The 24,339-nt window shown below is 48.5% G+C and overlaps 2 protein-coding genes across 5 annotated transcripts in view; one reads left to right on the top strand and one right to left on the bottom strand.

The window, feature by feature from the left end:
* Nucleotides 1–324: 324 nt before the first annotated feature.
* On the bottom strand, nucleotides 325–19,479 carry LOC137379147 (chemokine-like factor). Its single transcript, XM_068049862.1, has 4 exons — nucleotides 19,199–19,479; nucleotides 14,890–15,045; nucleotides 5,660–5,755; nucleotides 325–1,359 (listed from the first exon to the last, which is right to left on the bottom strand). The coding sequence occupies exons 1-4, from the start codon at nucleotides 19,256–19,258 to the stop codon at nucleotides 1,264–1,266; spliced, it is 408 nt and encodes a 135-aa protein (XP_067905963.1). The 5' UTR covers nucleotides 19,259–19,479; the 3' UTR covers nucleotides 325–1,263.
* Nucleotides 19,480–23,897: 4,418 nt separating this feature from the next.
* The window catches only part of tk2 (thymidine kinase 2), a 45,436-nt gene continuing 44,994 nt past the window's right edge, over nucleotides 23,898–24,339 (top strand). For all 4 annotated transcript variants that reach the window (XM_068049071.1, XM_068049068.1, XM_068049069.1 and 1 more), the window contains exon 1: nucleotides 23,898–24,025. In XM_068049071.1, the coding sequence (XP_067905172.1) occupies nucleotides 23,926–24,025 (100 nt within the window). In that variant the 5' untranslated portion in view covers nucleotides 23,898–23,925. The remainder of the gene's footprint in view (nucleotides 24,026–24,339) is intronic.

The raw sequence follows: 24,339 nt of genomic DNA on the forward strand, positions 1-24,339 counted from the left end.
GTTGAGGCTCTGTCTGCTCTCTAAGATGGACAAAAAAGATTCCACAGCCACTATTGCAAAGAAGAGCAGGGGAGTTCACCCCGATGTCCTGGCCAATACTTACCCCTCAACCAATATCACGAAAACAGATTATCTGCTCATTATCTCACTGATGTTGTGGGAGCTTGCTGTGCACAAAATTGGCTGCTGTGTTTCCTACATCACATCAGCGATGACACTTCAAAAGTCCTTCATTGCCTGTAAAGTGTTTTGAGATCCTGAGGCCTTGAAAGACACTATATAACTACAGGTCTTTCTTTCTACAAATAAAGAATAAGTTAAGACTTGTTTTGGAGTTTTTTTTATTAAAGGAGCAACATGTTGACTTCCAGAACATTCTTAGACACACAGGAAAATCTATCAGAGTCACGTGGCAATGGTGCTTTCATAGTAGGAGTGATTGAAATGATAGTTAACTGATCTGTAAATTACAGCAAGCACAATATCAGCATCTTAAAGTGACCAAACTCTGGGTGCACAGAACTGGCCCCTTTACCCAGTTATTCAAGCAGTCACAGCTGGTAGCATGTGTGGGTTAAGCAGTCTTTTCATTCACAGTGTAAGGCAACTTGGTAAATATATTTCTGCGGATTTCCTCTGCTTACTATCTCTGGCACAACCATAAAGGCAACCACTTTAAACTGGGTAGATATGGAAAAAATAAAGAATTCCAGAGAAACCTCTCCACCCAGAGAGTAGTGAGAATGTGGAATTCGCTACCACAAGCAGTGGTTGAGGCGAATAGTAACGATGTAATTAAGGGGAAGCTAGATAGGTACATATGACAAAAAGAAATAGAAGGATATATTGAGAGGGTGAGATGATGCAAGGTGGGAGGAGGCTTGTGTGAAGCAAAACCACCAGGACAGACTAGTTGGGCTGAATGGTCTGTTTCTGTGCTCTCAATTCTCTTTAATTCTATTTAAGGAAACTCTGCTGTTGAGGAATGTTCCAGTGACAAAGCTCAGTGGGAGCTTGCTCCCCTGCGTTAACGGTAAATTCCCTTCTTTGCTAAATCAGCACTGTGCTCTTCCACCATTGTGAATCCTACCAGGTTGAAGGCCATGGGGCATGTTTGGCCACGAGAAAACAGCACGCGTCATTCTAGGAATGCAAGACGATGATGGCCCAAGAGGCCCAGAGCTGAAGTTGTAAATCCATTGTAGGATGGGTCAGACTGACAAATCGGCGGCTGACTTGTCACGGAGACCGGTTTCCGTGGCGTTACCTGCTGGGAGTCTTTGACTGGTTGAATGTTATAAGCCTGTACATTATGACAGTGTCTGCAATGTACAGGGCAACGGCTATGAAACCAAAGACCTGCAAGTTAGACAGAAGACAGTTAGTATCCACGGAGAAGTGGGTCCTAGTTACACTCAACTTTCACTCAGCTTGAAAAGTATTGTCTTACTTCATTGGAACAATGCAGAGTATGGAGTGGTGTACTAAAAGTATTTACAAATATTCCAGTGGCTGAAGGGTCAAGAGCGAAGGCCAAAGATACAAGATTAGATGGGACAGATTTAGGACAGAGGGCAGGGGAAGGTTCCTCAGACAGTGAGTGTGAGGATGTGGGATTCACATCCAGATCAGTAGTTGATGCAGAAATATGTCAGCATTCAAGATGGAGAGGTGGATGGAGGAAAATGAGTTGAAGGGATGTGAGAAATGGGACGGGTAAATGTGATTGGGACTATTTGCTTACAAGGAGGGTAAGCATTGACATGGACTGGTTAGGCAAAATGACCTGTTCCTGTGTTGTAGGTTAAGGGATAGGTCAATAGAGATGCAGTGGCAGACATTTAAGGGGATATTTCAGAATACACATAAATACATTCCAATAAGAAAGAAAAATTCCAAGGGAGGACCCACCATCCGTGGTTAACTAAAAAAGTTAAAGATAGAATCAAACTTAAAGAAAAAGCCTATAATTGCACAAAGATGGGAGGCAGGTCAGAAGATTGGACATAATATAAAAAGCAGCAAAGAATGACTAAAATATTAATCAGGGAAAAATTAGAGCATGAGAGAGAGCTGGCGAGAAATATAAAAACAGATAGTAAGAACAAAGTGAGTGTTGGTCCTACAGAAGGGGAATGAATAAGGGAAAATAAGGAGATGGAAAATGAATTGAACAGGTATTTTGCATTGGTCTTCACTATAGAGGATACAAGTAACATCCCAGTATTAGCTGTAAGTCAGGAAATGGAAGGGAGGGAGGAACTCAAGAAAATTACATTCACCAGGGAAGTGGTACTGAGCAAATTGTTGGAGCTGCGGGCTGACAAGTCCCCAGGTCCTGATGGACTTCATCCTAGGGTCTTAGAGGAAGTGAGATAGTTGATGCGTTGGTTTTAATTTTCCAAAATTCCCTAGATTCAGGGAAGGTTCCATTAGATTGGAAAATAGCAAACATAATTCCTTTATTCAAAAAGGGAGGGAGACAGAAAGCAGGAAACTACAGGCCAGTTAGCTTAATGTCTGTCTTAGGGAAAATGTTAGAAGCTATTATTAAAGATTTTATAGCAGGGCACTTAGAACAATTCAAGGTAATCAGGCAGAGTCAACATGGTTTTGTGAAAGGGAAATCACGTTTAACCAATTTATTTATATTTAGAGATACAGCACTGAAACAGGCCCTTCAGCCCACTGAGTCTGTGCCGACCATCAACCACCCATTTATACTAATCCTACATTAATCCCATATTCCTACCGCATCCCCACCTTTCCTCAATTCCCCTACCTACACTAGGGGCAATTTATAATGGCCAATTTACCTATCAACCTGCAAGTCTTTGGCTGTGGGAGGAAACCGGAGCACCTGGCGAAAACCCACGTGGTCGCAGGGAGAACTTGCAAACTCCGCACAGGCAGTACCCAGAATTGAACCTGTGTCGCTGGAGCTGTGAGGCTGCAGTGCTAGCCACTGCACCACTGTGCCACCCTAATTTATTGGAGTTTTTTGAAGAAGTAACATGTGCTGTGGATAAAGGGGAACCGGTGGATGTACTATAACTTAGATTTCCAGAAGGCATTTGATAAGGTGCCACATCAAAGGTTATTGCATAAAATAAAAGCTCATGGTGTAGGGGGTAACATTTTGGCATGGATAGAAGATTGGCTGGCTAACAGGAAACAGATCGTAGGCATAAATGGGTCATTTTCTGGTTGGCAAGAGGTAACGAGTGGTGTTCCACTCAATATTGGGGCCTCAACTTTTTACAATTTCTAAAGATGACTTAGATGAAGGGACCGAAGGTATGGTTGCTGAATTTGCTGATGACACAGTGATAGGTAGGAAAGTAACTTGTGAAGAGGACATAAGGAGTCTACAAAGGGACATAGATAGGTGAAGTGAGTGGGCAAAGATCTGGCAAATGGAGTATAATGTGGGAAAGTGGGAAATTGTCCATTTTGGCAGGAAGAATAAAAAAGCATATTATCTAAATGTTGAGAGATTGCAGAGCTCTGAGATGCAGAGGGATCTAGGTATCCTAGTGCATGAATCACCAAAGGTTAGTATGCAGGTTTTTTAAAAATTCATTCATGGGATGTGGGCGTCACTGGCCAGGCCAGCATTTATTGCCCATCCCTACTTGCCCTTGAACTGAGTGGCTTGCTAAGCTATTTCAAGGGCATGTAAGAGTCAACTGTGGATCTGGAGTCACATGTAGGCCAGACCAGGTAAGGACAGCAGATTTCCTTCCCTAAAGGACATTAGAGAACCAGATGGGTTTTTACAACAATCGACAATGGTTTCATGGCCATCATTAGAACAGCTTTTAATTCCAGATTTATTAATTGAATTCAAATTCCACCTTCTGCTGTGGTGGGATTCGAACCCATGTTCCCAGAACAATACCTGGGTCTCTGGGTTACTAGTCCAGTGACAATACCAGTACGCCACCGCCTCCCCTAATTACAGCCTTTCCTAATTACAGCACGTAATTAGGAAAGCTAATAGAATGTTATTATTTATGTGAGGGCAATTGAATACAAAAGTTGGGAGGTTATGCTTCAGTTATACAGGGCATTGGTGAGACCACATCTGGAGTACTGTGTACAGTATTGCTTATTTAAGGAAGGATGTAAATGTGTTGGAAGCAGTTCAGAGAAGATTTACTAGACTAATACCTGGAATGGGCGGGTTGTCTTATGAGGAAAGGTTGGACAGGCTAGGCTTGTATCCGCTGGAGTTTAGAAGAGTAAAAGGCAATTTGATTGAAACATATAAGATTCTGAGGGGTCTTGACAGGGTGGATGTGGAAAGGATGTTTCCTCTTTTGGGAGAATCTAGAACTAGGGGTCACTGTTTAAAAATAAGGGGTCGCCCAATTAAGACAGAAATGAGGAGAATTTTTTCTCTCAGAGGGTCGTGAGTCTTTGGAATTCTCTTCCTCAAAAGGCGGTGGAAGCAGAGTTTTTGAATATTTTTATGGCAGAGGTAGATAGATTCTTGATAAGCAAGGAGGTGAAAGGTTATTGGAGGTGGGTGGGAATGCGGAGTCGAGGTTACAATCAGATCAGCCATGATCTTATTGAATGGCGGAGCAGGCTTGAGGGGTCGAGTGGCCTACTCCTGCTCCTAATTTGTATGTTAACTTCTATTGCTTACTTGATGGCTCAGGCTGTTTACACACTGGCCGACCTGTGGTTCCAACCTGGACCAGCAAGGTTCCACACTTGGTTCATCTGCTGTGTAGATTTATCTCAGTCGGGGAGCTGTAATTAGTCTTAATACCTGTGGTATAGGGAGAGGGACATTCATCCTACTTGCTACTCTTACTGTAAAGGGTGCAGGCGTTGAGTGAAAACAGTATCAGGATGGGTTGTGATGCTTTTCTGTGGCTGGATATCCCACCTGCTCTCCTGCTTTGGGGAGTTCGAGGATTTGTCCTGGGTTTCATTACCGCAATATGAATCAGCACCTTTAGGTTCTAACTCCCATTGGCTCTTGTGAACACGGACTCTGGGTAGAGGTAGGAATTAGGATCACGCAACTCCCCGGCTTACCCCCCCCCTAAAAATTCATGGGGGACGAGTGGATCCTGTTGCCACCAGCACAATGGGCTTAATTCAGAGGAACAGCCATCCTGTTGCTGGCTCAAAATCCTGGAATTCTCTCGCTAACAGAACTGTGGGTTCACATGGACCGGAGCGGTTCGAGACGGCGGCTCGCCTTCTCAAGAGCAACTAGACATGGATCATTAATGCGGGCTTTGCCAGTGATGCCCACATCCCAGAAAATGAATAAAAATAAACAAGGTGGACACTCCCCCAGTAGACTGCACTGGCACATCAGCTGCAGAATGAGTTCTTCAATTTCCAGAATGGGGCTTGATTCCACAACCTCCTGAACAATATTACTGTACCCCAGTAAGGACCCTGTACCCTGGGCGGGGGGGGGGGGGCAGGTTGCAGTGAGAGGGACAATTGGGAGAGTGGGGAAAAAATTTACATTGGGGTCTTTTCTGCAAGATTATCAAGGTGTGATGGAGTCTGTGTGTGATTCAGAGAGCACAGTACATCTTTTATTTAGTCATTCAATGAATGATCTGAGTCCAGTCTCATCAGGCGACAGTCTCACACAGATTTATGAAGGTTATTTGAGTGCACTTACCGAGCCGGTTATGACACCAGCAGTGACCTTGCCGACCAGAGCAGCAATACAAACAATCAGCAACAGCACTGCTGCAAAGGCAGAATTTACAGAATCCTGCAAAAGGTTCAAATTTTTCAATTAATATTTTTCTTTTAAATAAAATAGTTCTGTTTTTTATCATTGCTGGGGTAAGGACCCCTCGCCAGACCAGGGACCAAGTATCAGCTCCCAGGGCAGGTACAGCACGGGGTTAGATGCAGAGTAAAGCTCCCTCTACGCTGTCCCCATCAAACACTCCCAGGACAGGTACCGTTACGTTCGCGCCCGGGTGTCCCTGGAAAAGGAGCATGCGGTGTCCGCCGGTACGCTTGAGGCCTTCCGCGACCGGTGGGCACCGCAGGGACTGGAGTGCATTGTCGACGCCGAGAATGGCATTTTAATTTGAGTTTTTTGTTTATTTTTCACCCAGGTGAAGACATCTCCCCGCCCTCCCAACTGGAAGACCAGCTAAAAGACTTCTTTTAAAATACCAACAAAGACTAATTCCTCCTGGCCTCCCTCTCCCTCAGCCTCTTCCCCTGTGCTACAATCCTTTAAGTGTTTACATTTTTGATTTGTTATTTGCTCTTTTTTTTGCTCTCCACACTCAGTGTGTGTAACTCTTCTACCCCATGATATCTCAGTCCTCTCCGGTGACGGGGCCCTCCTGTGCTGCAGCAGCTGCGGCAGCCGCTCCTGTGGCCCCGTCACCATTTAAAATCTTAACAACAAAGCATGGGGTGAAGAGTTACACCCACCCTACCATGACTATTGAGGCTTGTGTTAAGACAATGGCTGAGGTTGTCGGCCCCTTGGCCATTGTGGCAGCCTCAAGGATGTACGGGAAGGCTGGGTTCTTCCTGAAGACTGAGCAGGTGGTGTCCCTCGCCCTAAATACAGGGCTCACAGTGGGTGGGACTTTCCTGCCGGTGGACCCTCTGGGGGCCACTGCGCAGCGGATAATATTATCAAATGTCCCGCCCTTCATTCCCAGTGAGCTTCTCCTCCCCCACCTGCACCATCTGGGGGAGGTAAGGTCGAGGATCACCCCAATCCTGCTCGGTCTTCGGGAACACAGCCTCCGACATTCCGACATGTCTACTCCTTCCGCAGCCAGCTATTTATGCAGCTGGCGTGGGAGGAGGTCACGGAGGGCCATTTTGATGTAGAGTTCCAGGGGACAACCTACCGCGTCTTCTGGACCTTGGACGGGGCGCGGTGCCATGTCTGCAAGGGGGTGGGGCATGTTCGTAAGAACTGCCCCAACCTCCCGGCTGCCAACTCCACCTCGGCAGCCCAGAGTGGCACCTCCTCCCACTCCCCCCGCCACCCCCCCCACACCTCCACCAGATACCGTTCAGTCAGTGCCAGAGGCTGTGATTTTTACGGCCTCCAGCAAGGAGGGGAGTGCCCGTCCAAGTGGAAGGAAGGCGTGGAGGAAAAATAAACATCGAGAGGCACGTCCCCTGGACACCGTGACACTACCCGAGTCTGGGCTCAGCCCAAGGCCTGCTCCTGGGGAACCCACCTGCCCCAGGACTGGGCTCAGGCCCAGGGTAACCAGACAAAAGGTGGGTGCGGAGGCTGAGGCCCCTGATGACATGGAGGTCTCTGAGCCTCCTCGCCCCTCCCGAAATAAGAAGAGGAGACGTCCCTCCTCTGACAAAGGCCCTGACCCACGGGGTCCATCTCCTGGCGTGGGTCCTCAGGCTCCCCCTGCCACCAGCACGATCAGGGCCTCAAGCCCTGGGCGGGAGCCCTCCACCCCTCAGAACGGAGGTGTGGGAGATGCCCCTGTGATCTTGTCAACTCCTGAGGTGGGGGGCCCGCCCTTGGTATGGGAACCTGTAGACCCCACGGGAGAAATCATTCCTTTGGCCGATGGGTCGGGTGTCCTGGGTGAGAGCGAGACCTGTGAGGGGCCGCCCTCCCAACAGCCTGACGGTCCTGCCCGGGATGGCCCGACCCAGAGGCCAATCTGTGTAATTCCCTATCTGCTGGTCTTGTGGGCACTGATGGGGCAGGAGATGGCCTCCTGTCTCCGCCTCCGGTCCCGGCTCCGGCTAGATTTCCGGAGTCGGGAACATCCATCTCCCCTGGACCGCTTATTGGCCTGGGGACGGAGGTGGAAGGGGGTCCTGAACCGCTGGGACCCACAAGCTCCAGTTCCATCTTAGAACCCAGAGAGGACGCCTCCGCCATCGATCCTGGGGGTGGGATCGTGACGGAGATGGGACCAGCTGGCACGGCCGGGACGTGCGCCCCACAGTGTGTGGTGGGTGTGTCGACCGCTGGCAGTGACGACACGGAGGAGGATGGGGACTCGGTGTGGGGCACGGATGACGACCTTGATTCCATCGCCAGTGAGGTGGTGGAGTCCCTCGTGCCTCCCACCGAGTCTCCTCTCATCCCCAAGGCGGAACTCCGGGATTTCCGTGTGGCATGCAGGGGTTGCCGCAATAAAGTTCAGCTGGCCCTCGGCCGTTGGTTGAGGCTGGCGCTCATCATTCAGTACGTCCGTGCCGCCCTCAAGAAAGGGCACGGGCGTGAAACTGGTTGAGAGGCGCCGATTTAATGCGTTCCTGAATGGGTTGCTGGGGGAGTGGAAGGCCAGGTGCACTTCCACTCCCTCCTCAAAGTGAGGTGTTGGTGACGGGTTTTAAGTACCTTTGACATGAAGATAGCCATAGCCAGCCTCAACATCAACGGCAGCAGGGGGTCTCACCACAGATTTCACAATCTCAGTCCTCAGGGAAGGGAGATACGCGGTGAGCTTTCTGCAGGAAACCCACACCGTTCTGAGACACAAAGCCACCTGGCTCCTGGAGTGGCAGGGTGGGGTCTACACGAGTCACCTCACCCCTATTTCTAGTGGGGTGGCTATCTTGCTCCACCTCACTGTTTGCCTGGGTAGCATGCTGCTCCACTTTGTGAACGTGTACACGCCCAGGCCCGGCGCGTTGCAACTGCACTTCTTTGAAGAAGTGTCCACTCTCTTGAACTCCATCGATAGCGGCGAGTGCATTATCCTCAGCGGGGATTTTAACTGCATCCTCGAGGTGGGGGGATCGCTCCGGTCCCCAGCGCGGCCAAGTGTCGGTGGAGAAGTTGAGGGAACTAATCAGCTCCCTCAACTTGGTGGACGTCTGGCGGAATCTCCATCCCGACTCCAGCGCCTTCACGTGGAGGTATGGAGGAGGAGGGTCCCAAATCGACCGCCTCTACTTTTCGCAGGCGTACGTCTCCCGCGTCTCGGCGGCCTCCATGCGGCTGGTGCCGTGCTCGGACCACCACCTGGTGTTGGCGGAGTTCACTCCGCTCCGCACATGGGCGGGGTCCGCGTACTGGCACTTTAACAACCGGCTGCTGGAGGACGAGCGATTCCGGGACTCATTCCGATTCTGGGCCGACTGGAGAAGGAAGCAGGGGGGCTTCCCCTCCTTGAGGCTATGGTGCGATGTGGGCAAGACTCACATCCGCGTCTTCTGTCAGGAGTACGCGAAGGGGTCGACCAAGAGGCGGGAAGCCAAGATCGGGCGCCCAGAAAGGGAAGTGCTCGACTTGGAGTCCCACCTCGGTCATGCCGTCGTGGACCCTGCCCTGTGGCAGGCGTACAAAGAGAAGAAGGGCGCGCTGAGGGACCTGCAGCTCATAGGGTCCCGAGGCGCGTACGTGGGGTTGCGGATCCAGATCCTGGAAGATTTGGACCGCGCCTCACCCTTCTTCTACTCGCTGGAAAAATGGCGGGGGGTCCGTAAGCAGCTCGTTGAGCTGCTGACCGACAACGGATCCTCCATCACGGATCCGGAGGGAATGGGCCTCCTGGTCCGTACTTATTACAGTGCGTTGTTCTCTCCTGATCCGTCCAGCGAGGATGCGCGCAGAGTTTTGTGGGAGGACCTGCCGCAGGTCAGCCCGGAGGGCGCCGAAGGATTGGAGGCTCCGCTCACGTTGACGGAGCTGACCGGCGCCCTCCACCAGCTCTCGAGGGGCAAATCCCCAGGGCTGGATGGGTTGACCGTGGAGTTCCTCAGGGCATTCTGGGACTTCCTGGGGGACGATTACATGCGGGTCCTGGTGGAAAGCCTGGTGACCGGGGAGATGCCCCTCTCGTGGCGCAGGGCGGTCATCGTCCTGTTGCTGAAGAGGGGCGATCTCCGCCTGCTTAAAAACTGGCGTCCGGTCTCCCTCCTCAGCACGGATTAAAAGATCTTTGCCCGGGCTATGTCTACCTGCCTGGGCTTCATGCTGGCCCACATGATCCACCCCGACCGGTCCCGGGCCAGTCCATCCAGGACAACATCCACCTGGTCCGGGACCTGATCCATCTTTCCCAGAGAACTGGTCAGTCGGTCGCCTTTCTCTCCCTCGTTCAGGAGAAGGCGTTCGACAGGGTGGATCACAAATACATTTTCGGGACTCTGCGCGCTTTTGGACTCGGTCCGCATTTCGTGTGAGCTTGCAGCATGGGTTGGTACCTGGGATCTCGATGTAGTGGCCATTTCGGAGACATGGGTAGAGCAGGGGCAGGAATGGATGTTGCAGGTTCCGGGATTTAGATGTTTCAGTAAGAACAGAGAAGATGGTAAAAGAGGGGGGGGTGTGGCATTGTTAATCAAGGGGAGTATTACAGCGACAGAAAGGACGTTTGAGGACTCGTCTACTGAGGTAGTATGGGCCGAGGTTAGAAACAGGAGAGGTGAGGTCACCCTGTTGGGAGTCTTTTATAGACCTCCAAATAGTTCCAGAGATGTAGAGGAAAGGATAGCGAAGATGATTCTCGACAGGGGCGAGAGTAACAGGGTAGTTGTTATGGGGGACTTTAACTTTCCAAATATCGACTGGAAATACTATAGTTCGAGTACTTTAGATGGGTCAGTTTTTGTCCAGTGTGTGCGGGAGGGTTTTCTGACACAGTATGGAGACAGACCAACCAGGGGCGATGCCACATTGGATTTGGTACTGGGTAATGAACCCGGCCAGGTGTTAGATTTAGATGTAGGTAAGCACTTTGGTGATAGTGATCACAATTCGGTTAGGTTTACCTTAGCGATGGGCAGGGACAGGTATATACCGCAGGGCAAAAATTATAGCTGGGGGAAAGGAAATTATGATGCGATTAGGCAAGATTTAGGATGCGTAGGATGGGGAAGGAAACTGCAGGGGATGGGAACAATTGAAATGTGGAGCTTATTCAAGGAGCAGCTATGCGTGTCCTTGATAAGTATGTACCTGTCAGGCAGGGAGGAAGTTGTCGAGCGAGGGAGCCGTGGTTTACTAAAGACGTTGAAGCGCTTGTCAAGAGGAAGAAGGCGGCTTATGTTAGGATGAGACGTGAAGGCTCAGTTAGGGCGCTTGAGAGTTACAAGCTAGCCAGGAAGGATCTAAAGGGAGAGCGAAGAAGAGCAAGGAGAGGACACGAGAAGTCATTGGCGGATAGGATCAGGGAAAACCCTAAGGCTTTCTATAGGTATATCAGGAATAAAAGAATGACTAGAGTTAGATTAGGGCCAATCAAGGATAGTAGTGGGAAGTTGTGTGTGGAATCAGAGGAGATAGGGGAAGTGTTAAATGAATATTTTGCGTCAGTATTTACAGTAGAGAAAGAAAATGTTGTCGAGGAGAATACTGAGATTCAGGCTACTAGGCTAGATGGGATTGAGGTTCACAAGGAGGAGGTGTTAGCAATTTTGGAAAGTGTGAAAATAGATAAGTCCCCTGGGCCAGATGGGATTTATCCTAGGATTCTCTGGGAAGCTAGGGAGGAGATTGCAGAGCCTTTGTCCTTGATCTTTATGTCGTCATTGTCAACAGGAATAGTGCCGGAAGACTGGAGGATAGCAAATGTTGTCCCCTTGTTCAAGAAGGGGAGTAGAGAGAGCCCTGGTAATTATAGACCTGTGAGCCTTACTTCGGTTGTGGGTAAAATGTTGGAAAAGGTTATAAGAGACAGGATTTATAATCATCTTGAAAAGAATAAGTTCATTAGAGATAGTCAGCACGGTTTTGTGACGGGTAGATCGTGCCTCACAAACCTTATTGAGTTTTTCGAGAAGGTGATCAAACAGGTGGATGAGGGTAAAGCAGTGGATGTGGTGTATATGGATTTCAGTAAGGCGTTTGACAAGGTAGGCTATTGCAGAAAATACGGAAGTATGGGGTTGAAGGTGATTTAGAGCTTTGGATCAGAAATTGGCTAGCTGAAAGAAGACAGAGGGTGGTGGTTGATGGCAAATGTTCATCCTGGAGTTTAGTTACTAGTGGTGTACCGCAAGGATCTGTTTTGGGGCCACTGCTGTTTGTCATTTTTATAAATGACCTGGAAGAGGGTGTAGAAGGGTGGGTTAGTAAATTTGCGGATGACACTAAGGTCGGTGGAGTTGTGGATAGTGCCGAAGGATGTTGTAGGGTTCAGAGGGACATAGATAGGCTGCAGAGCTGGGCTGAGAGATGGCAAATGGAGTTTAATGCGGAAAAGTGCGAGGTGATTCACTTTGGAAGGAGTAACAGGAATGCAGAGTACTGGGCTAATGGGAAGATTCTTGGTAGTGTAGATGAACAGAGAGATCTTGGTGTCCAGGTGCATAAATCCCTGAAAGTTGCTACCCAGGTTAATAGGGCTGTTAAGAAGGCATATGGTGTGTTAGCTTTTATTAGTAGGGGGATCGAGTTTCGGAGCCACGAGGTCATGCTGCAGCTGTACAAAACTCTGGTGAGACCGCACCTGGAGTGTTGCGTGCAGTTCTGGTCACCGCATTATAGGAAAGATGTGGAAGCTATGGAAAGGGTGCAGAGGAGATTTACTAGGATGTTGCCTGGTATGGAGGGAAGGTCTTACGAGGAAAGGCTGAGGGACTTGAGGTTGTTTTCGTTGGAGAGGAGGAGGAGGAGAGGTGACTTAATAGAGACATATAAGATAATCAGAGGGTTAGATAGGGTGGATAGTGAGAGTCTTTTTCCTCGGATGGTGATGGCAAACACGAGGGGACATAGCTTTAAGTTGAGGGGTGATAGATATAGGACAGATGTCAGAGGTAGTTTCTTTACTCAGTAGCAGGGGCGTGGAACGCCCTGCCTGTAACAGTAATAGACTCGCCAACTTTAAGGGCATTTAAGTGGTCATTGGATAGACATATGGATGAAAATGGAATAGTGTAGGTCAGATGGTTTCACAGGTCGGCGCAACATCGAGGGCCGAAGGGCCTGTACTGCGCTGTAATGTTCTAAATAATTCTAAATTTTATCGGGATCTATTCCGAGTCTGGAACACGGTCACCTCCCGTCAGGGCACTCCCCTGCTGGTGGAGGAGAGCGCCTCGGCTGTCCGGGTGTCCGACTCTGAGGACAGACCGGTGGGTGGAGGAGTAGCCAAAGCCCCCGGGACGCCCTTCACTGCGGGTGGCGAGGGGGCTCGGGAGAGCAGAGCGCTCCTGGCCGACCTGACCCCTGCTCGGCCGGAACTGCTCATCGGACCCAGGCCCCGAAACCCTCCTTGGGAGCTGATCCCGCACAACCCGAGCCGCATCTCGGAAATGCCCTCCGTGCCATTCCAGTCAGCGTGGAGGGGTTTCCTGTACGGGCTGCTCCTGCACACACTCCACTTCCTCGCCCTCGTCAGCCGGCCATCTGGGGAAACCCCGATGGAGGTCTATCTAGGCAGGAGTCTTCCCCCTTTACATCGGGGACCTGGGGTGAAGGGTGTTGCACAGGGCAGTCCCGTATAATAGACTTTTAAGTAGGTTCACAGGCTCCCTGGCCGCCCGTAATTTCTGCGGCCTGGACGAGTCCGTGTTCCATGTATATATGGAGTGTGCGAGGTTGCAGCCCCTCTTTGAGTAGTTGAAGGGGCTGCTGCTCAGGGTTTGGCTGCACTTGAGTCCCACGCTCCTGATTTTTGGGCACCCGGTGCGGAGGGGCGTGGGCCAGGGGTAGGATCTCCTCGTCGGTCTGCTCCTGGGCCTGGCCAAGGTGGCAATTCACAGGTCCAGGCTGCGGGCCGTCGTGGGGGTCCCTGATTATCTGCCCCTCTTCTGCGGTTACGTTTGCGCCCGGGTGTCCCGGGCGAAGGAGCATGCGGTGTCCGCCGGCACGCTTGAGGCCTTCCGTGACTGGTGGGCACCGCAGGGACTGGAGTGCATTGTCGATGCCGAGAATGGCATTTTAATTTGAGTTTTTAGTTTATTTATTTGATTTTAATAAAGTTATTTTAAAAAATGTATATAAAAGTGGCCTGAGGAATAAAGACCCCTCGACATAAAATATATAAAAGGGGCCTTGGGTATAAAGCAAAAAAAAAGAAATAAAAACAGGGTTAGATACAGAGTAAAGCTCCCTCTGCACTGTCCCATCAAATACTCCTAGGGAAAATCCAGCACAGCCAAACCACTGTGAAGTTCATTGGTCTGCAGCTTTTGACGTTACTGACTCCTATCTCAATGTTAACTGTAGATAAATTGGGTATTAATACCCAATTAATATTAATTAGGGACTCAGTTGTGCTCATATATATAGGAGCAGTCTGAAAGAGGATGAGCTCCTCAAGGTGCGTGATATGTAATGTGCATCTCTACAAATACAAGGTAATAAGTGAATCTTCTCTTCTTTGGCCTCCTTATCTCGAGAGACAATGGGTAAGCGCCTGGAGGTGGTCAGTGGTGTGTGGAGCAGCGCCTGGAGTGGCTATAAAGGCCAATTCTAGAGTGACAGGCTCTTCCACAGGTGCTGCAGATAAAATTTGTTTGTCGGTGCTGTTACACAGTTGGCTCTTCCCTTGCGCCTCTGTCTTTTTTCCTGCCAACTACTAAGTCTCTTCGACTCGCCACACTTTAGCCCCGCCTTCATGGCTGCCCGCTAGCTCTGGCGAACGCTGGCAACTGACTCCCACGACTTGTGATCAATGTCACAGGATTTCATGTCGCGTTTGCAGACGTCTTTAAAGCGGAGAAGTGGACGGCCAGTGGGTCTGATACCAGTGGCGAGTTCGCTGTACAATGTGTCTTTGGGGATCCTGCCATCTTCCATGCAGCTCACATGGCCAAGCCATCTCAAGCGCCGCTTGTGAATAAAGACTCGAATTCAGTATTCTATCTTTCACCGCCTGAGTTTTGACACTCAATACCTCAACACATTGGGTCCTCCTAAAGGATTTGCCAATGTTTGAGCAAGTCTGTCCCAGCCCATAATATTAACTTGCGACTGATTGTACTTACCATCAGTGGCAAAAACAGTATGGTCAATTTGGAGTCGAGTTTGAGCAGATACAAGAGATAGAAGGCCAGTGTGATGAGTAACTCCATGAGGGGAACGGCTATGAAAACCCCTGAGGTGGAAGCAGCAAATGAGACAAAAGCCACAAAAGCTCCAACCTGCAAATGGGTGGAAAAGGCAAACATTATTCACTCAGTCTAGGCAATTCAATCTCTTGTTGTAGAATTAGGGGTAGGCGGTGGCGTAGTGGTATTATCACTGGACTAGTAACCCAGAGACCCAGGGTATTTCTCTGGGGACATGGGTTCGAATCCCACCACAGCAGAAGGTGGAATTTGAATTTAATTAATAAATCTGGAATTAAAAGCTAGTCTAATGATGACCACGAAACCATTGTCGATTGTTGTAAAAACCCATCTGGTTCACTAATGTCCTTTAGGGAAGGAAATCTGCTGTCCTTACCTGGTCTGGCCTACATGTGACTCCAGACCCACAGCAATGTGGTTAACTCTTACATGCCCTCTGAAAAATGGCCTAGCAAGCCACACAGTTGCACTTAACTGCTACGAAGTCAATAAAAAGGAACGAAACTGGACGGACCACCCGGCATCGACCTAGGCACCGGAAACGACAACGGCAAACCCAGCCCTGTCGACCCTGCAAAGTCCTCCTTACTAACATCTGGGGGCTTGTGTCAAAGTTGGGAGAGCTGTCCCACAGACTAGTCAAGCAACAGCCTGACATAGTCATACTTACGGAATCATACCTTACAGACAATGTCCCAGACACTGCCATCACCATCACCATCCCTGGGTAGGACAGACCCACCAGAGGTGGCGGGACAGTGGTATACAGTAGGGAGGGAGTTGCCCTGGGAGTCCTCAACATCGACTCTGGACCCCATGAAGTCTCATGGCATCAGGTCAAACATGGGCAAGGTAACCTCCTACTGATTACCACCTACCGCCCTCCATCAGCTGATGAGTCAGTACTCCACCATGTAGAACAGCACTTGGAGGAAGCACAGGGTGGCAAGGGCACAAAATGTACTCTGGGTGGGGGACTTCAATGTCCATCACCAAGAGTGGCTCGGTAGCACCACTACTGACCGAGCTGGCCGAGTCCTAAAGGACATATCTGCTAGACTGGGTCTGCGGCAGGTGGTGGGGGAACCAACACCAGGGAAAAACATCCTTGACCTCGTCCTCACCAATCTGCCTGCTGCAGATGCTTCTGTCCATGACTGTATTGCTAGGAGTGACTACCGCACAGTCCTTGTGGAGAGGAAGTCCCGCCTTCACACTGAGGATACCGTCCATCGTGTTGTGTGGCACTACCACCGTGCTAAATGGGATAGATTTTGAACAGATCTAGCAATGCAAAACTGGGCATCCATGAGACGCTGTGGGCCATCAGCAGCAGCAGAATTGTACTCAACCACAATCTGTAACCTCATGGCCCGGCATATCCCCCACTCTACCATTACCATCAAGCCAGGAGACCAACCCTGGTTCAATGAAGAGTGCAGGAGGGCATGCCAGGAGCAGCACCAGGCATACCTCAAAATGAGGTGTCAACCTGGTGAAGCTACAACACAGGACTATCTGCGTGCCAAACTGCGCAAGCAGCATGCGATAGACAGAGCTAAACGATCCCATAACCAATGGATCAGATCTCAGCTCTGCAGTCCTGCCACATCCAACCGTGAATGGTGGTGGACAATCAAACAAATATCCCCATCCTCAATGATGGGGGAGCCCAGCACATCAGTGCAAAAGATAAGGCTGAAGCATTTGCACCAATGTTCAGACAGAATTACCGAGTTGATGATCCATCTCGGCCTCCTCCTGAAGTCCCCAGCATCACAGATGCCAGACTTCAGCCAATTCGATTCACTCCGCGTGATATCAAGAAACGACTGAAGGCACTGGATACTGCAAAAGCTATGGGCCCTGACAATATTCTGGCAATGATGCTGAAGACCTGTGCTCCAGAACTTGCCGCGCCCCTAGCCAAGCTGTTCCAGTACAGCTACAACACTGGCATCTACCCTGCAATGTGGAAAATTGCCCAGGTATGTCCTGTACACAAAAAGCAGGACAGGTCCAACCTGGCCAATTACCACCCCATCAGCCTACTCTCAATCATCAGTAAATGATGGAAGGGGCCATCAACAGTGCCATCAAGCGGCACTTGCTTAGCAATAACCTGCTCAGTGATGCTCAGTTTGGGTTCCACCAGGGCCACTCAGCTCCTGACCTCATTACAGCCTTGGTTCAAACATGGACAAAAGAGCTGAACTCAAGAGGTGAGGTGAGAGTCACTGCCCTTGACATCAAGGCAGCATTTGACCGAGTATGGCATCAAGGAGCCCTAGCAAAACTGAGGTCAATGGGAATCAGGGGAAAACCCTCCGCTGGCTGGAGTCAAACCTAGCGCAAAGGAAGATGGTTGTGGTTGTTGGAGGTCAATCATCTCAGCTCCAGGACATCACTGCAGGAGTTCCTCAGGGTAGTGTCCTGGGCCCAACCATCTTCAGCTGCTTCATCATTGACCTTTCTTCAATCATGTCAGAAGTGGGGATGTTCGCTGATGATTGCACAATGTTCAGCACCATTCGTGACTCCTCAGATACTAAAGCAGTCCGTGTAGAAATGCAGCAAGACCTGGACAATATCCAGGCTTGGGCTGATAAGTGGCAAGTAACATTCGCGCCACACAAGTGCCAGGCAATGACCATCTCCAACAAGAGAGAATCTAACCATCTCCCCTTGACATTCAACAGCATTACCCTCGCTGAATCCCCCACTACCAACATCCTAGGGGCTACCATTGACCAGAAACTGAACTGGAGTAGTCATATAAATACCGTGGTTACAAGAGCAGGTCAGAGGCTAGGAATCCTGAGGCGAGTAACTCACCTCCTGACTCCCCAAAGCCTGTCCACCATGTACAAGGCACAAGTAAGGAGTGTGATGGAATACTCTCCACTTGCCTGGATGGGTGCAGCTCCAACAACACTCCAGAATCTCGACACCATCCAGGACAAAGCAGCCCGCTTGATTGGCACCCCATCTACAAACATTCACTCCCTCCACCACCGACGCACAGTGGCAGCAGTGTGTACCATCTACAAGATGCACTGCAGGAATGCACCAAGGCTCCTCAGACAGCACCTTCCAAACGCGCGACCTCTACCAACTAGAAGGACAAGGGCAGCAAACACATGGGAACACCACCACCTGCAAGTTCCCCTCCAAGTCACACACCATCCTGACTTGGAACTATATTGACGTTCCTTCACTGTCGCTGGGACAAAATCCTGGAACTCCCTTCCTAACAGCATTGTTGGTGTACCTACCCCACATGGACTGCAGCGGTTCAAGAAGGCAGCTCACCACCACCTTCTCAAGGGCAATTAGGGATGGGCAATAAATGCTGGCCTGACCAGTGACACGCACATCCCATGAATAAATTTAAAAAAAATTTGTTTGCATTTTTACGTTCAATTTTCTCCCTTCCTCTCCTGAACAAGTCACTATTATTCCTCAGACACTGAAGCAGTCTGTGCCCACATGCTACAAGAACTGGACAATATCCAGGCTTGGGCTGAGAAGTAACATTTGTTCCACACAAATGCCAGGCAGTGACCATTTTTGACAAGAGAGAATTGAACCATCTCCTCTTGACATTCAATAGCATTATCATTGCTGAATCCTCCACTATCAACAGCCACAAAAATACTGTGGTTACAAGAGCAGGTCCGAGGTTGGGAATTCTGCGGCAAGTAACTCACCTCCTGACTCCCCAAAGCCTGTCCACCATCTACAAGGCACAAGTCAGGAGTGTGATGGAATACTCTCCACTTGCCTGGATGGGTGCAACTCCAACAACACTCAAGATAGACAACTATTCAATTAACTCCCTCAAACAGCACTGTGGTTGTACCTACGCCACACAGACTGCAGCGGTTCAAGAAGGTGGCTCACCCCTGCTTTCCCAAGACAATTAGGGAGAGGCAATAAATGCTTGCCTCGCCAGCAACACCCACGTCCCATGAATGAATAAATTTTTAAAAATCTGCACGCATCGAAGTGATGATCAGTGCTCAAACTTGGGACCTCTGAGTAGGTGCAATGTATGTAATACTGATGTCCCTTCAACCCAGTAACCGTATGGTACGAGCCTGTTAGAACCTTGACCGATCAGAGAAGGGTGTGGAGTGTGCAGCCATACACACAGACACATCTCTCATAAACAGAAAGCCCTTTTTAAACTGTTGATTTGTAAACACTTTCTCCACTCTCTTACCATCTCTGCAATCTTCAGTATACTCCGTTTGGACTTCAGAAAAAGTAAATTAACCTCCATTCCTAGGTTTTCTTGCACACAGGAAGCTGGTTGTTTCCTGGTTGCTACAGTACGGGGTTTCTTTATTGTGTTCAGCAGATGCAGGGCTTAGGTAGTTCCTGCTTGTGAAACTTCCTTCATTCCTTCCCTGACTGACTTTCTACAGCCTGTGGTTTGACTGGCAGTCTGTCTCTGATTGAAATGTGCACTCGCCTGATGTCTGACTGGAGGCAGCTTAATCCATGGGGAGGTGTGTGAAAATATTTCCACTCCTCCAGCCCCTTTCATGAGCCAAATTAAACTTATTTCATCAAGGTTGCACAACTGAAACAAACTGAGCAATTACCATAATTCCCTGATTATAACATGCAGTTGTGTATAATACACACACCCTTCCTCTTTAGACAAACAATTTTAGGAAAAATAACAGGAAGTAATTCATCAGCCATTCCCGTCATAACTTACAGCAACAAACTCCACTGGGACCCTAAAACCCCAGGCCCCAACCTTATGTTGGAGGGAGTGACGCATCAGAAGGAGTGTACAATCATCCCCAAACACCTCTGACCTTGAATCCAATCAGCCCTGTGTCCTTGTCAGAAAGAAAGGAAGAACTTGCATTTATATAGTGCTTTTCATGACCTCAGGCTGTTGCAAAGTGTTTTATGGCCAATGAAGTACTTTTTTGACCTGTAGTCACTGTTGTAATATGGGAGACGCAGCAGCCAATTTGCACACGGCAAGATCCCACAAACAGCAATGATACAAATGACCAGATTTTAGTGATGTTGGTTGAAGGATAAATATCGGCCATGAAACTGGGAAAACTCTCCAGAAATTCTTCAAAATTGGGCTGTGGAATCTTTCACATCCACCTGAGAGGGCAAGTCACACACCATCCTGACTTGGAACTATATTGCCGTTCCTTCACTGTCGCTGGGTCAAAATCCTGGAACTCCCTTCCTAACAGCACTGTGGGTGTACCTACCCCACATGGACTGCAGCCGTTCAAGAAGGCGGCTCACCACCACCTTCTCAAGGGCAATTAGGGATGGGCAATAAATGCTGGCATAGCCAGTGATGCCCACATCCAAGGAATTAATATAAAAAATGAGAGGCCTTGGTTTAATATCTCATCCAAATACAGCACCTACAACAATGCAGCCCACCCTCAGTACTACACTGGGAGTGTAAGCCTAGATTTTGTGCTCAAGTCTCTGGAGTAGGACTTGACACAAATCAGAGGTAAGTGTGCTTCCCACTGAATTATGGATGACACTGGCTATGTGGTCGTAAACTCAAGATCAGCAATAAAGATGCTGAATTCCAATCAATCTCAAATCACTTCAATAAGTCTGATTTTGATTGAGGATTTCAAAAGTGCAATACCCTTCCTCATGCAATATACAAGTCTTTGAAAGTGGCAGGACAAGTTGATATAGTTGTTTAAAAAAATAGGGAATCTTTGGATTTATAAATAGAGGAACAGAATGCAAAAACAAGGAAGTTATGCTAAACATTTGTGAGTCTGGTTCGACCTCAGTCCAACTCTGGGCACCACACCTTAGGAAGGATGACAAGGCCTTGGAGAGGGTGCAGAAGAGATTTACCAAAAATCGTACCAGGGATGAGGGACTTCAATTATGTAGAGAGACTGGAGAAGCTGGGCTTGTTCTCCTTAGAGCAGAGAAGGTTCAGGGGAGCTTTAATCAAGGTGTTCAAAATTATGAGGGGTTTTGATAAAGTAAACTGTTTCCAGTGGCAGGAGGGTCAGTAACCAGAGGACCCAGATTTAAAGTAATTGGCAAAAGAACCAGAGGGAGAGATGAGGAGAATTGTTTTTTTACACAGTGAGTTGTTGTGATCTGGAACGCGCTGCCTGAAAGGGCGGTGGAAGCAGATTCAATAGTAATTTTCAAAAGGGAATTGGATAAATACTTGAAAAAGAAAAATTTGCAGGGCTATGGGGAGAGAGCAAGGGGCAATGGGACTGATTGGATAGCTCTTTCAGTGAGTCAGCACAAACACGATGGGCCAAATGGCCTCCTTCTGTGCTATAGATTCTATGAAAATATATGGGCTCAGAACAATTGGAAATCGTCTACTTCTCTCTACGCTGTCTCATCCTTTCATAATTTTAAACACTTCAGTAGCACTGCCATGTAATTTGCATTGTTATTTTAAAAATTCTCTTCCCTGTTTTCATACCTCTTCATGGTCTCACCCCTCCCTATCTCTGTGTCCTCCTCCAGCACCACAACCCTTTGCGAACTCTGCGCTTGTTCGATTCTGGACTCTTGTTTTTTTTTACTTGTCCATGGGATGTGGGCGTCACTGGCTAGGCCTGCATTTGTTGCCCATCCCTGATTGCCCTGATTTTAATCGCACCACCATTGGTGGCCGTGTCTTCAGCTGCCTGGGCCCTGAGCCCTAGAATTCCCTCCCTCTTTTCTCCTTTAAGATGCTCTTTACATGCTACCTTTCTGACCAAGCTTTTGGTCCCCTATTCTAATATCTCTTAGGTGACTCAGTGTCAAATTTTGTTTGCTAACGCTCTTGTTTGTTGGGATCTTTTACTGGGTTAAAGGCGCCATCAGTTATTATTCTAACAGAAAAGGACAATTTTTCATGTCTTTCTTTGTATTCAAGAGTGAACTATACAATAAATGGAAAAGTCCTGGGGAAAATTGATGTCCAGAGAGATTTGGGTGTTCAGGTCCACTGTTCCCTGAAGGTGGCAACGCAGGTAAATAGAGTGGTCAAGAAGGCATACGGCATGCTTTCCTTCATCGGACGGGGCATTGAGTACAAGAGTTGGCAGGTCATGTTACAGTTGTATAGGACTTTGGTTCGGCCACATTTGGAATACTGCGTACAGTTCTGGTCGCCACATTATCAAAAGGATGTGGATGCTTTGGAGAGGGTGCAGAGGAGGTTCACCAGGATGTTGCCTGGTATGGAGGGCGCTAGCTATGAAGAGAGGTTGAGTAGATTAGGATTATTTTCATTAGAAAGATGGAGGTTGAGGGGGGACCTGATTGAGGTGTACAAAATCATGAGAGGTATAGACAGGGTGGATAGCAAGAGGCTTTTTCCCAGAGTGGGGGTTTCAATTACTAGAGGACACGAGTTCAAAGTGAAAGGGGAAAAGTTTAGGGGTGATATGCGTGGAAAGTTCTTTACGCAGAGGGTGGTGGGCACCTGGAACGCATTGCCAGCGGAGGTGGTAGATGCGGGCACGATGGAGTCTTTTAAGATGTATCTAGACAGATACATGAATGGGCAGGAAGAAAAGAGATACAGAACCTTAGAAAATAGGCGACATGTTTAGAGAGAGGATCTGGATCGGCGCAGGCTTGGAGGGCCGAAGGGCCTGTTCCTGTGCTGTAATTATCTTTGTTCTTTGTTCTTTGTTCTTATTCATGTTTCCTTATTTAGTAAGCATGGTAGTGAATATTTATGGTAAATATAGTAAATATTCAGGACTTTCCTTGCCCAATCTGCTTCTTGTGACTGAAGCTAGCCAGATTGTTTACATGACAAACAGGAATGGGGATGTGACGAACTGGGCTCTAAGTGTTGTCTCTGTCAGCAGCAAAGTGGAAATTAGCAAGTGCCGCCCTCTTGTGGTCAGAATTATTATTAATTTTTTGCCAGAGATTTTTTTTTACATAGAATTACATGGAATTTACAGCCCATTCAGCCCAATTTGTCTATGCCAGTGCTTATGTTCCACACAAGCCTCCTCCCATTCCACTTCATCTCTCTCCATCAACATATCCTTCTATTCCTTTCTCCCTCATGTGTTTATCTATCTTCCCCTTAAATGTATCTATACTATTCCCCTCAATCCTCCATGTGGTAGCAAGTTCCACATTCTCACCATAGAATCATAGAATGGTTACAACACTGGAGGCCATTCGACCCATCGTGTCCATGCCACCTCTACACCTAGTCCCAATCCCCCACCTTTTCCCTGTAGCCCTGTAATTTTTTTCTCTCCAGATAATTTTCCAATTCCCTTTTGAAAGCCATGATTGAACTGCCTCCACCACACTCTCACTCTCTGGGCAAAGACATTTCTCCTGAATTCCCGATGAGAACTGAAAGTGCCAGAAATACTCAGCAGGTCTGGCAGCATCTGTGGAGAGAGAGAGACAGAGTTAACATTTCAGGTCTGCGACCCTTCAGCAGAACCGGCAAAAGTTAGAAATGTAATGTCTAGTTCTTGAATTCCCGATTGGATTTATTAGTGACTATATTTTTGACCTGTAGTTTGGACTTCCCATTGGTGGAAGCAGTTTCTCTGTAACTACTCTACCGAATCCTTTCATAATTTTGAAAACCTCTATTTGGTCACCCCTCAACCTTCCCTTTTCTAGAGACAGATAACCTAGTTTGCAGGGCATATTAATTATGCATTTACTAACATTTAACTTCAGTCAAATAGTATCAATGGATAACTTGATGGGTACAATGTTTCCTTGCTAGGTAACAATTCCTCTGGTTGCCACACATAGCAACATTGCAAACGAATTTGGGACAATTTATTTTGGGGACACTGCCCCTTTAAAGGGAGAAAAAAGATACAATTCAGGAAGTTGCATTTTAAGCCAGTGAATGAGGGGGCGGGACGGATTGAAACATTTCCGAGTCAGGGCTCACGTTCCGTCTGCAGGGACGCCGTTATGTCGGTGTCGGTCTGGGGGTTCCTGGGTTTGTCTGCCTGGTGCTGGAATCAGTTTCACCGGCTGCTGAAATTGACCAGGGGCCGGCGTTGCTCGGCAGGTAGGGGCTCCTGGCGAGCGCATCAGTGCCATTCATTGTAGCAGCAACTTCAGCTCATTGTGTAGCAAAACCCAAACAGATTGCAACTAAGCAACAAGCGAGGGATTCACTGTGAAACTAAACTTGGAATTCCGGGTCTGGCTAGAACTTTACACAGCACCACTTAATCGACATTGGGAAATGATTTCAGATACTTCCCACCTAATTTATTATTCACAGTGCGTGAGTCAAAAATGTTTGTAAATTTAGAAACTGAGGTGAATTGATGTAGCCAGATTGGGCCGGGGTGAAGAAGTTCATTTGCACTGACGGGC

This window comes from Heterodontus francisci, chromosome 17 (genome assembly GCF_036365525.1).
Source record: "Heterodontus francisci isolate sHetFra1 chromosome 17, sHetFra1.hap1, whole genome shotgun sequence".
NCBI lineage: Eukaryota > Metazoa > Chordata > Chondrichthyes > Heterodontiformes > Heterodontidae > Heterodontus > Heterodontus francisci.